The 17,411-nt window shown below is 38.5% G+C and overlaps 1 protein-coding gene across 3 annotated transcripts; it reads left to right on the top strand.

The window, feature by feature from the left end:
• The first annotated feature begins 386 nt into the window (after positions 1–386).
• bsg (basigin) lies at positions 387–17,336 on the top strand. Of its 3 annotated transcripts, none has more exons than XM_044200642.1 (9): positions 387–629; positions 6,352–6,702; positions 10,348–10,516; positions 11,564–11,652; positions 12,547–12,683; positions 12,905–13,181; positions 15,779–15,791; positions 15,893–15,965; positions 16,165–17,336. In XM_044200642.1, the coding sequence occupies exons 1-8, from the start codon at positions 566–568 to the stop codon at positions 15,951–15,953; spliced, it is 1,161 nt and encodes a 386-aa protein (XP_044056577.1). In that variant the 5' UTR covers positions 387–565; the 3' UTR covers positions 15,954–15,965; positions 16,165–17,336. The 3 variants fall into 3 exon arrangements, with proteins under 3 accessions (XP_044056577.1, XP_044056576.1, XP_044056578.1); XM_044200641.1 differs by having other exon boundaries at positions 389–629; positions 15,767–15,791; XM_044200643.1 differs by lacking the exon at positions 6,352–6,702 and having other exon boundaries at positions 397–629; positions 15,767–15,791.
• Positions 17,337–17,411: the final 75 nt, after the last annotated feature.

Genomic DNA, 17,411 nt, shown 5'->3' with positions numbered 1-17,411 from the left:
GAAAGTATTAGTATAAAACATTTCCTTACACTTTTGCCAGTTTTTGCTCGAACATAAATATATTGAGATGGCTGACGCATGTTAGTTTCATGAATATGCAATACGAAATGTGTTTCTTTGCTACTAAAGGGTGACAATGATTATTTTATGACTTCATTACATTCTTTTTTGAGAAGTATCCTTAAAAATGTTTTACTTCTTTAAAACACTCCCAATTCTGGGTATGGCAACACATCACCACGTTGACGGTTTTATGACGGTTTATTTTTTTCCATTAAACATTTAATTGAGTCTATTGCCAAATTACATAAAAATATGATTACGTTAAAATGGCGTGAAGTGAAGACCGAGACGTGACCACGCCTCTGAGCCATACGTCATGCGTACGTGCTGATCAGGGCGTGTGCGTGAGGTGCAACTAGAGGACGACCGCATCGGTTCCGTTGTGGAACATTCACCTCCTACATCGCGCTGGCAGTTCACAACTAAAGGAGGAAGAAGATTCAGCCCGCCGTAGTTAACATTGGGTTTATTTGACGATTTAGTCAATTCTAAATTATCAACCATGAAGTTACTGTGGTCTGTCAGTGCCCTTCTGTTGAGTTGTTGGCGAGCCAGTGCGTCCACAGGTAAGAATTTTGTGTCAGCCATGTTGGTTGAAGATGTAGACTTTGCCCAGACTGCGAGCATTAAAAATGTTCGTTCCGATTCTTGCTTTGTGAACGTCACTACAGTTATGTTTTTTGATGTCGAATACCTTCTTACAACTGCAATTTAATCAAAATGTGAAACACCTTATCTAGCGTCAGTAGGAGACAGTCACATAAGTTAACGCTAGTGTTATTGCTAGCGACACATTTAGCTAATTTACAGTCGCAAAATCCCTTCGGACGATTAACCGGCCGCTTCGTGACTGCAGTTAAACAGCAATTAACGTTGAATGTATTTTTTTTTCCCCGAATTCTCCTAGTCTGTCACTGTTTTACAGAAAAGGATTTTGATATTTGCCAAACGTTAGCAAATGTAGTTGGTCACGTGAGCCCTAACGTTAATTTAAAACGTGTTGTGGTTCAGTAACGTTAATGTTTTCTGTTGTAGCTAGTGTCATCTGAACTCGCTGTTGTGTAACGTTAAAGGGATGCCATCCATTAGTAATTAACGTTAGGTTAACTGTCGTTTTCACCGACCAGGGCCATGTTTTCCAAAACCACTCTAAGGTTGAAATAATCATAGTCCTTTGGTAAGTATTTAAACACAGGAGCCGGAGCCCTCACTTGTAACGTTCACGTTAGAAATGACATCGTCCTCCTCTTACCGATCGTTGGTAGCTTTTTCTGATTAAACGGTCATCAGTTGTCTCTCAGTGATTCAGTAGGCCCAATCCACGTGATGCTGCCACAATACAGTTTCTGTCATAATCTAAGTAGTACGTTTGCTATTAAAAGGCTAATAACCTAGTTTCATTGGTGGTCACTAAATGACCTGCCACCAGCCATTCTGCTTCCTATCAGGTGGTCGACCTGGGTCGCCATTGACTAGCGTTACTCGATAAAGAGCTAAATTGTATTCATACATAGCTCGTTGCTCGCTTACAGTGATCATAATCAATTATCTGTTGGATGTGTCACGTGACATTCGTGTCAACATTGCCGACAGATACAAATAACAGACATAAAGACGCATTTCTTTAGTCAAATCTCTGATGCAACTAGGAATTAGGTGGGAGCAATCTTCATAGATACTTGAATTGCTTATTTTGTCTCTGTTAGCAATACAAATGGTAGCAGTGTTAGTTTTGTTATAAAGCTACCTTACAAGTATTGCCTTAAATGTCTAAGAATGATCACCCCAATGATCTTAAGTCTCAAGATATAATGAGAGTCCACACATTATACAGAATGTACACTAGGGGACTGATTCAGTTGTTATTGTACTCAGTCATGTCAGAATTTTAATGTCTTGTGTGTTTTTATGACACTAATAGCTAGGCATATTACTTAGTTAAAATGGAATACTGTTGAAATTGCTTTGATACAGTTCTTTGCTATTGAGTTTTAATACTAAAAGGGTTACTCACAATAATTTTTAAGTACTTTCAAATACCCAAACTGAGTCATTTCCCCGTCTGTATTTCATCATCCCACGGCAGTTAAGAGAGATGGGAAAGTACATGCACTGACATACGTTGTAAAACTATGGACCTAAGTCAAATGCACTATTTGGCATGGTTTCCTAAAGCATGTGTAAAACAGCGTCACTTTGATTTTGCAGCGAATTGTACAAGCAACTAGACTGTTTGTTATGAATGTTATGTTCATATTAGTCAAGCACATACCTCATGCCACTCTGTGTTTCCTGCTTTGGTAATGATAGCTCTGAAGTAGATCAGGAGTAAAATTAGATTTCCCTTGAGTTTCAGCTTCTTCTCTAGCTTAACTTTGGCATGAAAAGTGGGTTATGAGGCAGACATAAGGCTACTTTGTGTGAAAAAGGCTGGAAAAGACAGTTTTTTCACATGTTATGTGCTTGATGTTTAGTCCCAGTCATTTGGTAAATGGCGTTGAATACAAACTCATTTTGTTATTGACCACCATTTTGAGATCCCAGCTGCTTAACCTGCTCTCACTTAAATTATCCTTTTATCATAAAAGCCTGCAGTCTAAGCAGTAGCACTGACAGTGACAGGTTTTGGTTTTGAGTTGACATACTTATAATGGCAACAAATGTGTGCTGGTGCTGCTGACCACATATACATCTTTGTCCACATTTACAGACAAAATACTTGAAAGATCAGGTAACAGCCAGTTGATTTGTGTGGGCTGAAAGTAACATGTATTTGCCCCTTCATCAAAAGGTGTTTATTTCCAAACAGGGACATTGACCAAATAATACAAGGCTGAAATGAAAGCTTGATATGGCCTCCTTAAACAATGTGTCTGTTTCCACGCCTGTCACTGCTGTCATTATGTTGGAACCACCTTCTATTGGAAAGGAGGTTACATTAAACTACTTTTTCCTCTTTTGCATGAACTTTTCAATATGCTTTGTCATGCGAGTGTTGAAAGTGGCCTGAAGACTACATGTTTTAGTCTTTTGTTATACCCTTCTGTTTTTTTGTTTTTTTTAAAGGCGAATAAATTTCAACTTGAGTTAATTTTCAACCAGCTGGTTGAATGAAAAACAAACATTCCATCAAGATAAAGCATGTATCCCCATAGTTTGGGTTTATTTGCTCCTCTCCACTTTTTTGTGCTTAACAAATCTCATGCTGTCTCTGTATCAAATCAAATATTTATTCTCCCCCCCGTATGTTAAAATTATAGATTGGAAGGCTTTTTTTGCATTATTCAGGCCATTTAGCTTGTCGTTTACCATATAGAATATCAACTATGGAATATGTTCTCGGAAAGGGCTCTGAACACAAGGAGCTGATTCTCATGTTATAGAGCAGAGGTCTGTGTCAAGAAACGTATTTTTAAAACACTTCTTACAACACACCTAACTTACTGTCTATAGACAGTAAATTACACTGTCAAGCTTCATGTGGTTTACATCTAGTTGTAGTTGGAACTGGGGCATAGACTATATTTAATTTTGAACTTTCATACAGCATGTTCTAGGAAGGTGACCTTTGGTAAAGGTGGGGAAGCCATTTGGTAGAAACGTTACATGATATAGCCTGCATATAGAGACTGAGGCTCTTGTTGACAAGTTCACAAGTGTGCCTGTTTTGTTTTTTTCTTTAATTGATCTATGCTGACAGCTGTGATTAGAAGTGTTTCTCTTCTCCAACACAAAAAGTAGTTAAGTATATCGTCATGAAGGGAATGTAGAAAGGGGGTGTACATGTTTTTTGGAGGTTTAAAAAAAAAAAAACAGATATGCAAGTTTACAGTGTGATATCAAGAATGAACTCAATTTTCATTTGTGCTGTTGTTTTTATTGTGGTACCCTGGGCCCAGCCCTAGATTTATTCTGCTTTTGTGTTAGTTGAGGATTTTTCTGAGAGGAAGGGAACAAGCTACCCGTGCTTTGGCGGGTAGTGTGAGAATGTTATTCTTCCCTGGACCCACCTACGTTTATAGCCGCCACCCCCACCAGATCACCACTGAGTGGCCAAACAAATCCACCCTGCTCCGCTATGAATGCTATGAATGTGGAGAGCTGCGATACTGGGAAGAAAACAAATATCTAAGGGGGTTGTTGGTTTTTTTTGTTTTTATATGACATAATTGACACAGTTGTTTGTGAGCATTGAAGCGTAGCCAGAAAATAGTTTTTTTGACACAGCCCTCCGTATACACTCAAGCAGGATTTGACAGCCTAATCAAACTCACCAGCACTTCAGAGGATATTCTGATCATCTGGCAATAGTTTTGTGAAAATATTTCAATTTAATCATGTCATTCAAAAGAACACATGGATTCCTTTCTAAATCTGTTTGGTACAGTCAGTTGTGCAACAGATTAAGACAAGTGTTTTTAGTATTATTCCCATGTGAATGCATCAATGGCAGATGCTGAATGTTTGCATTTTCCACCCAGTGAGAATTGACTGTGTTGACTTCCACGTACATTTGAGGTCATGTGCGTAACCTGCATTAAATCAATGGCCAAATGCTCTGAAAAATAGGCTATGTGTTAGCCTAGTTTAACACCCTAACCACTGTTGGGTGACACTAGGTACAGCTGAGAAAAGGCACCAGCCAAAAATGCTTGGTGTATGTCCTAAGACTTTCATGGATTTTATATTTAATTTTATTATGTGAAATGTTTTTCATTTCAACCTCATCTGCTTTTCTATTCATGTTCTGTTTCATTCATTGCACATTTCATGGGAATGCTATTGGATGCTTTTAATGTTTTGCTGTTTTGTTTTTAGCTTTTTTTTTCTTTTTTCTTTTTTTTGCTTTAACGGCCTTTAGGGATGATCAAGCTTTTTTGCCAATAGTCCCAACATTTATTATTACATAATTGCTAATACTAAGCCTTTAAAGCCTTTAAATGGAACAAACACCCACACAAAGGCACTTCATTTGGTAAATTAAATGGACATCAAAGTCCACTGATAAGTCAGCCCATCACAGAGAGGATCACCCAAACCTAATAGTAGTCTACTCTTATTGATAGAAATAGGGTGGACAAAATATTAGAAACATCTCCAAGTGTAACACCATGTCCTAACAGCAAGCGAGCCTCCGATTATCGTGTACCATCGGACGCTCTGTCCACTGAATCTGTTAAATATGCACAATCTGTTACGTCATGTAAACGCACCATCAGCTGTGCACTCAAGATCAGACTGGAGACGTAACCACTCAAGTAAAACATGGGTGAGTAGGCTACTTGCTATCGTCATGTTTTTTCTTTTTAAAATGAAAATGCACATTTTTATATTGTGATATTTAGATGTTTCTTTACTACAATATCGCCAACAGCATGTAGGTTGTTACTAGCGATGGTCATACCTTGATAAGGCTACTCCAGCTCCCTGGCGATCTCCCTCCAGCCAGCTGCCACTTTTAATTAGGTTTTTGTAGTTAAATGAGGAGGTATCATATAGATGACTCATTTCAACTTCATGAATCAGCTGTTCTTCATCCATGATGCAACGATTTCAACGCGAGCAACAGGAATAAATAGAAACAAGGCGTCCGACGAAAGTTCAGCTCAAACAGCATGCAGCGCTGCATCACTTGCGTCCCGTTTGGACATTCCAATAGAAAACAATGCTGTCAAACTGATTTTGTCACTGCCGTTCGTTTGCTTCACATTCAGTTAGGACTCAGTGTGATACAATACAGTTCAACTACAACACAAATTACAGCCTCCAAAATGGCTAACATTGAGTCAACACCTTTCTAAAACAGTTTGAACAAAAATGAAACATTATAACTTTCATGAAGGTAGAATTTATTGCAAGGCTGCTGTATTTGAGTAAAACTGTTTCAGCTTGATTTACATAACAAATTGGAATGTATGTATGGAGTGTATGGCTTGATGCTGCTCTCTCGGGTCAGCTCGGATCATCCCTAATTGCCTTTTATGCTGCATTTCTTATTTTCGTCTTAATGGGTCAGAGTACCAGGAATGACCAAAACATTTCCCAAAATAATTGGGTAAAAATGTTGCTCTGATCTGTGCCTTTTCTATGTGCTTACTTTCATATTTTCATTTCATCTGTGTTTTTATTAACTTTGTTTCTTTTTCTTTCTTTTTCCTATTTGCTTGTCTTTCTTCCATCACTGCCTTTAATCACCAATCCATGAAATCACCTGGCTTGCTTTAAACCCACCACATTCAAAATTTCTTAAAATCTCTGTCTGCTGGGCTGACTGTAAACGGTGCTCAGCGGGCTTTATCAAGTCTCCCCTGTCTCAGATGAAGCTGATCAGTGACAGCGCACAGCTGCATTGTGAGGTGATAGGGAACCCCATCCCTGAGGTGCAGTGGTGGTTTGTAGAGGGTGAAGAGCCCAACGAGACCCTCACCCAGCTCTTTGACGGTGCACGGGATGACCGTGTACAAATAAATGCCACATATATAGCACATGCCACTAGCACCATTCACCTCACTAGCCTCACCTTCGACGACTCAGGCACGTATGAGTGCCGCGCTTCCAACGACCCTGACCGCAATGAACTGAAGAAGACGCCAAAAATCAAGTGGATCCGCTCGCAGGCAAACATTATTGTGATCGAAAGTGAGTGGCAGAGGAAGCATGAGGAGTAGCTTGGCTGTTACCTCCTCATTAGTGAAGTCCTGGACATTCAGCTCCTGTTACACTCAACTCCCATGCTTCCCGGTCCAATACCCTTTCCATCCTGCTTCACCCAGTATATACTCTCCCTCTCCTCTCCCCAAAAGCTCCAAGGTTGTCCTGTAGTAGAATACGAACCTGGTCATAAAGCGTGACTGGGCCACTCCCTAATCCTGCAGTGTTTCCCCTATATGCACCTAGCAGTTAAAGCATTATGCCGCAGCTGAAATTTATTTATTTATTTTTGTTTTTACGAGAGAAGGAGAGGGCTTCGTCTTATTTCTTTAGAAATTAACGTTATAGTATTTTGAGCTATGGATGCTTCATATCCAAGTCAGTTCACACACCTATAAGTAATATAGGTGTGTGAATGAGAAACTTTGCCTGATAATGTCAGCACAACGATTATAACAAGAAGCACCGGGTAGATGTCAACAATGAAGCAAGCAATGCCACTCACGGATTCGGGATTATCATTCGCATAAGGGAAAACAGTCCTGCAACTTTGCATAAGTATGGCACTGTAACTTTACAGCAAATGCAATCATTTGATAGGAATATGCAAGGAAACACACATCTGTGAAATAAACAACAGTTGGAAGATCCATCTTGATACAAAGATAAGTAGGTATTCCACATGCAACGATTGTTTCCTTCTTCCTCGAGGCAAGGCCTTACTATGCGTGAGGGCCACCGTGACGCGCAGAAGCTGTCAATCTCAAAGACAACTGACAGATTCCCTCAGAGATATTGACATTACATATTATTTGGATTGGATTCCCTTAAAGAAACGTTAAAAAATTAAAGTTATTTTATCATTAAAAATGTCATTACATTTAAGTAAATTTACTCTGTTTGATAATAGCAGTGTGATGATGCAAGTTTATTCTGGGGGAAAAAGGACAGTTAAGAACGAATAATTGGAAGAATTAATGACAGCTAGCTAGCTGCTAGCTAACACCTAGTGGATGTAAACGGTCAAAAGAAGAAAGAAGTGATGTATTGAGGAGGAGGTTACTTGGGTTAAGTCAGGTGGGAGGGGAGGTGGGTCTGCTGTCTGAGAGCAATGTTTTTTAAAAAGGGAACAAATGTTCGGGTTTTTTTTTTTTTGTTTTATACATATTGTCAAATACAATTTTGACAGGTGGTGAGGCAGGGAAGCTTAGATGTGAGTGCAAGTTGAAGCATAGAAACCTCCCAGCAGGGCACGCTTTGTGAGCGCAAAGAAAAATTTGCACACAGGCGGAATTTTTTCGCATGTGCTTGCTTCACCTCAGCTGCTACAACTCCATCCTAGGGGAAACACTGTCCCATACTACCTGATACACATGTCTTCAATCTGATGCCTTTTTTTTTCATCCATGTTTCAAGGCTTAGAAACCATTATGATAGGTTTGCATATAATACTGGTCATTAGGTTGGAAATTTGCAAATGGCTCCTGCAGGAAAATTATTGTATATGAACAAAATATAAATATTTAGTAATTTAGAGAAAAACAAAAAAGGGGTGTCAGATTACTTGATTAGTATAGCTTCTTGGTAGATATTTATTTTGCTAGCATTTTCCTTAATTGATACTAACAGTGCCAATGCCCCTTTTGTGTATGCTTGTAGACCATTCCTGTGGCTTATAGCCTACTGAACTGTAGGCACAGAAGATGGCAACTAATTGTAAAAAATAGATTCTCAGCCATGGGGTATCTTTCTGCCTTGTGGTCCAGTATTATTTTTTGTCACTTTTGAAGAATTGGTCAGTTTCTTCACCCGATTGAAGCAAAAACACTTCATTATTACATTTTATCATGTCATTGGCAGTGAAACTGCCAATAATCTTTCTTCCCCCTCTTGTTGCTTCTTCTGCATGTATTTATGAAAATATCTTTTCCCCATGACCTTGTTGTAGACTACTGTATCTGCTAGATTTCCAGTACAACTCCTATTCTCCCCTCAATTCTACCGTTGGTGGGACAGATCTCCCCATTTGTGCATTCGTTCAGGACTTGTGTGATACTGTTTTCTTGGTTTAATTTGCATAAACTGATTTGTTTTCCTTCTCAAATTTGGTAAGTTGAAGGAAAATAGGAAAGACTTGGTAATTCTTCTTTGATGTCTGCTTGACCACTTAACACTCAACAATTGTCTAAACAAAAAAATTACATGTTGTATTTCAATCCAAATATACACCCTGGCGACAGTAAGAAGAATAGCTGAGAAACAAATAAGTGCTGCGATCATATAGTTGACCTCTTCCACATCAATGAGTGTGAGCACAGGACGTAGGGCTATCATGTACATTTTATGGCCTATGACATTTTGTTCCATCAGATCAATTATTTCTTTAAAGACAAGTGTTGAGTGTCAAGAGACAAAATGTAAATTAAACTATATCTTAAAAAATGATGCACCCAGTGATAATGATACATTTCAAGGCAATACCTTCACGTCAGTAATGAGGTATAAAAAAAGACAGCCATTCTGCCCTACATAGGCAGAGTGCAGTAACTACAGAAGTAGTGAAGTTGAGAGAGAAAAGGTGGTTTAAAGTTTTCTGGCTGAATGGCAAACTGTTAAACAGAACAGTTTACTTTCATTTTATGTCTGTAAGCTGATTATTTTACACATCATTGCCATAGAACCCACACAATACCAAAAAAAAAAATCCAGATACTGCATTCTGCCTTAATCCTGGGATGTTCAGAAAAACTGCAGTATCTCCCAACAAAATGTGTTCTCTTAGCTTTCTTATCCATTTTAACTAGTTGTTTAAGAAAATTAACTTTTGGTTTGATTATTATTTACAGTCCATAGCTTATAGGAATCACATTTGTCTGTTTCTATCTGTCCAAGTATTATTAATATCAATATTGAAATCAATGTAATATATTCCTTAAAGGTAGCTTAACCACAGCAAATAACCTGAAATTCACTAGAGTCAAAAAGTTAGACGGCAGCTACTGAGATCTGCTAAGCTAGCTACCTTTAGCAGGAGTTAAGCTGTTTTTTTCCCCCTTCTCCATCACAAATCGATTCCGCTGCAGTTATGTGGAATAACAAACTGAATGATCAAAATGGATATTTTTATTTTACAGATAATAACTAAATTTAGCTGTACTTTTTAGCTAAGGCTAGCCGCTGCTATCTAACAAACAAGCTTTCACTTGATTATAGCCCTCTTACTTTAGCGGTCTAGTTAGTTGTCCCTCTATGGCAGAGAGTGTGGTGACGACAGCACACAGATTAGCCCGAGTGCAGTAACTGCACCCTGGGCAGCAATACACAGCCAAAGTGCAGATACTACATTTTTGGTTTTTAGGTTCCTTTGCAAATTAAAAAAGCTATTTCACAGAAATTACACATTTCTATGTCATAACTTTTATTTAGTAAAACATATTTCAGTCAGATACAGGTTAAAACTAAATTTTGAGCAAATATGTAGTTACTGCGTTTTGCCTTTTGTGGAGCAGCATTGATGTCTAAACCTGCAAAAAATGTTGTATAATTCCAATAAGCTGAAATTATTAGAACATTTTTAGAAAAGTATGATTTAAAAAAATAATAATAATAATTTTCCCCTCTGTTTATCTCAAGTTCCAAAGATCATTACTGACCCTTTTGAGGTCAGCAACCAGACCTCCGCTGTCCTCAGCTGCAATTTGACAGAGTCCAGCCTTCCAATCAAGGGCTCCCACTGGTTGCACAATGGCAAACTCATCGAAGATTCCAAGTCCACTGAGGCCACTCCATTCACGGTCCTTCGGTAAGTAGCTACATCCACCCAAGTGTGCCATATGAGCAGTTCTGCCCTGCTGTTGCTATGGCACAATAAAGGTGCTCATCCTCTTGATAGTAATATAAATGTCCATCGCCTTGAATCTGGCAGTGTTTATATGCTGTTTCACACTAACTCGTAAAGCAGAAGAATTCCTTTTTCTTCCTGAGAGGCCATGTTTTGGACAACTCAATGCAATTCACTGATTAGCAGAACTGAGTGAATGAAGCATACATGAAAATGGCAAGCTTTGTTGGCTTTAATACTTTTAGATGTCCTATGGGCTGAAAGACTGAGCGTCATTGATTTTGAAGACATTTAACCAATTCTTGGCCTTAAAGAGCGCTGCTGGCCTTGATGTCTTGCTCCAGCCTTTATTTTTTCCCTTCTTTTGTGCTTTACTCTGATTCTTATGCTATCCCTTTCTGGCTCTGTTACTACAGTCAATAGCCATCTTTATCCTCTAATGTTCTCTCCCTAGTGCTTTGCCTTTTGCTTGTCTGTGGCCCCTCCCCCTCTCACTATCTCTATCTCACTGTCTCCCTGGATGCCTCCATTAGCAACAGAGCTAGGGGTGCCATTCAGGCATTCGCTGCTCTTGATTAGCAGAGAGATGGGCCGTGCAGTCGTGCAGCTTTGCCAGTAGTCTTGGCAGCAGGGATAAGCGCCACTAGCAGTGTGCTCACTTGACCTGACCTTAATTCCCCATTAGAGAGAGCAGGCATGACTGTATGGGACAGCAGCACCAAACAAAAGTGGGATTGTGATTATCAGGGGAAATTTGAAATATTTGTTGCATGGACAAGCAGCTTTATTTTTCCCTCCAGCTCTTGAGCATAAACAGGGTTCTACTGTGAATTTTCTACTCAGCTAACTGGAAAACTAGTCACTGTTATTAATGTGGCAGAATTGGTTAGAAGTTAGAAGAAGACCACCTGCTATATGCTAGGTTGTAAGGTCTGCAGAGAAAAATACCTGATTTCTATTAGTGTTGCAAGCAGCTCTCACATCCTTGATTCTTTTTTCTTTCCATAGTTTGGACAAGATCACGCACAGTTCTGGTGGAAAGTATGAATGTGTGTTCCTGACTGAGCCAGAGGTGAAGCAGACAATTGAAGTCAAAAGTAAGTTAATTAATGATTATTACAGATGTCCATGTTTACATTAGTTATAACTAACATGGTTGCAAATGTTATGTGTTTTTAGAGTTACAGATTAGGTAGCCTGTATATAAAGTATATACTTCAGATTCAGTTTCACTGGAAGAACTAAAGGTGGCCATTTTCCACGAAGCATAATGTGGTGATCTGTTATTTTTAACAGTAAGCACTGATACTATTTAAGGTGATGTTTTGGCTCTCCTGGTGGTCCATTTGTTCACAGCATCAAGGATTATGTATCCATAAACTAATGATAGTGCCCTATTGATTTACTTGCAATACATCTCATTTATTGAATGTTTGATGATATGGTAATAAGCAAGAGATTACTGACAAATTGAAGGAAGCTACCAGTTTGCACCAAAACAGTAGCATTTTTAAAAAAAAATGGGGTTAGTGTAGAGACAAATGTAATTGAACATATGTAATATTGGAGCTTTACTGTAAAATACATAATGGATATGAGCCCTGATCTCATCTAATGTTTTGTTTTTTTTCTCTGTGCTGTTGTGCAATTCACCATTAAGGGAAATGATTCTGTGCTAAAAAAGAGCTGAAAACTGGGTGTCACCTGTGCAAGAGAACAATCATAAGGGTGACAGTTTGATAATGAATTTAAATTAAAGTTCAACTTCATAGGAATGTAAAACTGAAAAAAACTAGGAATTGATAATGGGAATCAAAAGAACAAATGTATTATTATGAAAGTAGCTCTGGAAACATTCCAGTCGGTTCTTGGTTTCAAAGTCGTATGTGAAGGTGCCTCTTGCTCCAGCATACACGATTTAAGGGCAATTAATTTCATGAATTCACAAAATTTCATATTCTAATTTTAATGTGTTTCTCTTCCTACTGTAGCACTTCCCCATGTTTCTGCCTACAAGCACTCTGAGCATGGCAATGAGATGGACAAAGGTGTGATAGTCTGTGTGAGCCACAGCTATCCACTGCCTACTGACTGGACGTGGTTCAAAGTGGAAGATGGCATCCAAATTGTATGTGTCTCTCAAGCTTGTAATTTCTATTAACTTAAATTTATTCATGGTATGTTTTTGATCTACAGTTCTAAACCAGAGTACATGAGCCTAAACATTTCAATCACCTTTTAATATTGTGATGCTTTATAAGTTGCAAATGATGTATGTCCAGTACTTCAATTGTAAAATAAAATAGTCACACCTGTGTTGCTAACTTGTTGCTTAAACATAACCCTCAGCCAATCTTCAACGGCACTAGCGACAAATATGAGATCAAGAGCACCCCTAACAAGACCACTCTGACCATTAATAACCTGAGCATCGAAAACGACATTGGAGACTACATCTGCTCTGGAACCAGTGAATTTGGCACAAGAAGCGACAAGATCCACCTGCGCGTCCGCAGTCGGCTGGCTGCTCTGTGGCCCTTCCTTGGCATTGTGGCCGAGGTCATCATCCTGGTGACCATCATCTTCATCTATGAGAAGAGGAGAAAGCCTGATGAGGTCAATGACGGTACGTACGCCACTCCACCTCCACCACTACATATTACATCAACTCTTAGGTCGTGGTCAGACCGACACATAGCACTGCGTGAAAAAACTCTGCCTTCTCATTCATTTCAATGACACCACTGTGTTAACAGTGATGGAGGGTTTGGGCAAAAAAACCAAACTGTGGGTCAAATAAGTTGAACATCATCCGGCATGGCACTGCATTTGCCAGTCAAATATGTGCAATGTCACATTCCTTTTATATTACTTTGCTCCGTCATTCTACTGTTTTACCTTGTTAACATCAAAACATAAGATGGAGTGATTACCGGTGTGACTCATAGTACTATAAAGTGCTACTGATGCTGTTACTAGGCCTCCTAGATCGTATTTAATCTTGTCACCAATACCTGAAGCAACATGGCGCCACCAGTGCTGTCCCTTTTTTAACACGGTGCTGTTTTCGGTCTGAACAGCCAATTAGAGCTGAGAATTTTATTTGTCAATTGGCCATAATGGTTGGTGAATTCCAAAATGTAATGGCCATTTTTACTAATTACACAGGTTTTAGTAGGAGATGAATACCCTCATATCATGAATAGTTAGCTACCAACGTGGCTGTGAAAATATCCACCAGAAAGTAAAAGTATGGACATTTTGAGGGTAGATATGGCCATTTCCCAACCTGCACTCAACTTCTCAGTCCACTGTCGTAATGTGTGGCTAAAAGAATATAAAGCAGCCTCTTTTAAGTCATTCAACTTCTAACAGGACAAAAACACATCAAACTCTGTAGGCCTTGTTTACTGAACTGTGTTGAAAAGATTTAGTGCCCCCCAGTGGCAAGTCAGAGACCATTAAGACAATGCATGACTCTTAAAGGTGATGTACAGTGGTGTGCAAAGTGTTTGCCCCCTTCCTGATTTCTTATTTTTTTGCATGTTTGTCACACTTAAATGTTTCAGATCATCAAACAAATTTAAACATTACTCAAAGATAACACAAATAAACACAGAATGCAGTTTTTAAATGTTTTTAATTTTATTAAGGGAAAACAAATTCCAAACCTACATGGCCCTGTGTGAAATAGTGATTGCTCTCTAAACCTAATAACCTGTTGGGCCACCCTTAGCAGCAACAACTGCAATCAAGCGTTTGCGATAACTTGCAATGAGTCTTTTACAGCGGGTTTAGGGGGCAATCACTATTTCACACAGGGCCATGTAGATTTGGAATTTGTTTTCACCATATAATAACAACCTTCATTTAAAAACTGCATTTTGTGTTTACTTGTGTTATCTTTGACTAATATTTAAATTTGTTTGATGATCTGAAACATTTAAGTGACAAACATGAGAGAAAAAAAAAAAGAAATCAGGAAGGAGGCAAACACTTTTGCACACCACTGTATAGACTGTAGTTGCATGCATTCAATGTGAACCCTTATTGTCTTTGGTTTTGTTATTATTTACTTACTTTTAAAATAAAGATCAGGTGTTAGCTTCCGCCACTGTATAAACAATCTGTGATAGAAACTATTATTTACATTTTTACTTCTCTGTTCGCTGCTGATTTTGCATTTTGGTAAGTCGACAAAACTGCATGTCAGACTGAAGTGGTTGAGCTGAGATGACGGCGTGGAAAAAGCTATGGGAGTCTGAATGAACTGCTTTCATAGTCACCACTCCTAAGAGGAATGCGCTCAAAGATTTGGTCACTCTTTCACTGGCCCTGCAATCAGTGCAAGCTTTAAAATATTTTCTTTCCATTGCATTTATTGGTCTTTAAAATCGTGTTTGAGCCAATGAAAGAGTCAAATGAGACATGTAAGCTAGTGTAATGGTTTGACATGAAATTGGATAGGTTGAAAAGTGAGAGGTTTCAGCATTCTGTCTGCATGCCTTCTGCATCTTGTACTTTATGCATGATAAATAATAGGCAACCCTCTTCTCAAGACCAGTACATCATTTACATTTCTCATTCACCATTTGGCCACAGAGGTAGCCTACTCTTGCCTTACCTTGTGAATACGTGCTCTTGCTCTGGTGTGAATACTGCCACTATACATTGCCAGGTTGTGTGTTAGCTCAGCCAGTTGAAAGACGTTTACTCTTTGTTTTTGTTTTTTTTAATTGTAATACAGCCACTGCAGTGTTCCTTTGGTGTCCTTTGTTTGTGTTGCATGAGCCTGTGTGATGCTAAGGGGTGACTCTGGACAATGTACAAAAATGTTCATGAATGGCAATTTTCAAATCTTTTTACAGATTTACTAAAAAGTCATACAGTGTCTATTAAGTGACATTATCAATGCATCTTTTATAGAACACAAACTATGATTGTGTGTGGAATTGCTCAGTAAACAATTTTCAAGGGTTTTGTTGTATCATTCATTGTCAGAAATGCAACAGGCGGGCATGCTTCAGTTCATGTTTAGTTGGATTTGATCATAACCTCATCGGAATCATGTTGCAGAGGATGTCATGTTCTAACATCTGTGGGAGCGGGGGGTGGCATGTATTGCTCACTTCAATCACAGACATGTAACCTGCCTTCAACTGACTCTTGTTTTTGTTTGCCTTCCTTCATTGATTGTTTACTGCTGTCCAGATGATGACTCAGGATCTGCTCCTCTGTAAGTACAGTCAGCAGCTCAGTACCTTGATTGTCACTAAAAATCTTTTTATTTTTTATTTGTACTTTTTACTGAACTCATGTTTGCTCTGTGTTTTTCAGGAAGAGTAATTCTAATGCGAATCACAAAGACAAGAATGTGAGGCAAAGGAATTCTAACTAGAAGCTGAAAGAGGTGTGTGAAGTTCTTCTTAAAATTAAAGTTAAAACTGCTTACTGTGGGCTACCGCTCTTCTCGTTGTCTGCACGTTTAATACCAACCTTGAACAAAATAAACATTATTTAGAAGATAAACCAAATGTACAATCTGAATATAAGACAAATGTTTTGAAACAAATTTAATTGTTCACTCATGCAACTTTTTTCTTTCCTAGATGGACGACCCAGATGGCAGTCCAGGATTCAGCTGTTGTGTTGCACATTATACTGTGCACCCTGCAGTTTTAAGTACCTTTTTGTGCTTGGGTGTTAATGTTTTAAGAAGTTGTCTGATTTCCTCTTTTGTTTTCTTCTATATTCTTCACTTAGTACAGCTTGAGAACATAGTGTGAAGTAATTTCTGCTTGAGACCGTGGGGCAAATATTGCATGAGTTTAAAATGCTGTTCTAGCCAAGTGTGTGTTCGTTGTAAAATCATTAGAATGTTCATGTGAGGAATGCTTAGTTTGTGCTTATTTTCTGTTAATACTGATGCTTCCTACGCTGACCTCACGGTTGTCAGTCTTTTGCTTTTATATTCTCCAATGTGGAATGGTTACTTGTAAACCAGCACAAGTTACGTTCAGAGGATCTGAAACATTTTTGATCCTGATACATCACTGCCATTCTTATAGTAACAACTGGAGTGTGCTTGAATTCACACGTTTGATCTGTCCCCACAAACCTCCCTTAGCAGAGTTTTATACTTTGCCTTAACAAACACCATTTCGTTATGCATTTTGTTACCTGTTACAAGATTTAAATGTGACACTTAAAATTAAATGCAGAAATGATTAAGATTCAATGTCTGCTAGGTTTTGTTGCCGCAAGAAATTATAGTTCTTTCAGTAGGAAGGCTTTTGTCCCTTTTAAATCATGCTTTTATTTCCTTTTCCTATTCACATATTTTAAATTGGAGTTTGAGTCACCAATGTTCCTGTTGCTGATGTCGCATCCACATAAAAATATATTGTTATGGACCAAGTGCAAGAGATATAACATCTGTTGCTTCTGTCGAATGCAACTTTAATACTACGCACTGATGTTTCAATCTAATACATCAGATAAACGTTTAATAAGATGTTTTTCTTTCTCATTCAGTGGGATCTGAGATAAAACATTTGTGTGCGATTGTTGGACCGTCGTCTCTGTTCCCTTCACTGTGTAGATGATTAAGAAGCCATATGTTCCATTTAACCTGAGTAGTGTTGTGATTGGATGTTACCATTTCAGAGTTACACAAATAAAAAGATCTAGCCAGAATTGTGTAAATTGTTGTATCTTCCGAGTACATGGACCACCATCTGTTGTACAACAAGCACAAACTGAATAAAGGTATTGGATTTTACATGTCTGTGTACTTAATTAACTTTTCCTCAAATGAAAGGGCGGCTTAGAATAGCAGGTCCAGAAGCCCTGTGTA

Source organism: Siniperca chuatsi, linkage group LG6 (genome assembly GCF_020085105.1).
Source record: "Siniperca chuatsi isolate FFG_IHB_CAS linkage group LG6, ASM2008510v1, whole genome shotgun sequence".
Classification (NCBI taxonomy): Eukaryota; Metazoa; Chordata; class Actinopteri; order Centrarchiformes; family Sinipercidae; genus Siniperca; species Siniperca chuatsi.
Note: the sequence above shows the minus strand (reverse complement) of the source record. Positions and strands in the feature narration are given on the sequence as shown.

What these genes read in the sequence shown, in the direction of transcription:
- bsg (XM_044200641.1), top strand. Translation starts at nt 566, where the DNA reads ATGAAGTTACTGTGGTCTGTCAGTGCCCTTCTGTTGAGTTGTTGGCGA. An exon ending in GCCTGATGAGGTCAATGACG is followed by an intron (nt 13,182 to 15,766) that starts GTACGTACGCCA and finishes ACTGCTGTCCAG; the next exon opens with ATGATGACTCAGGATCTGCT. An exon ending in GACTCAGGATCTGCTCCTCT is followed by an intron (nt 15,792 to 15,892) that starts GTAAGTACAGTC and finishes TGTGTTTTTCAG; the next exon opens with GAAGAGTAATTCTAATGCGA.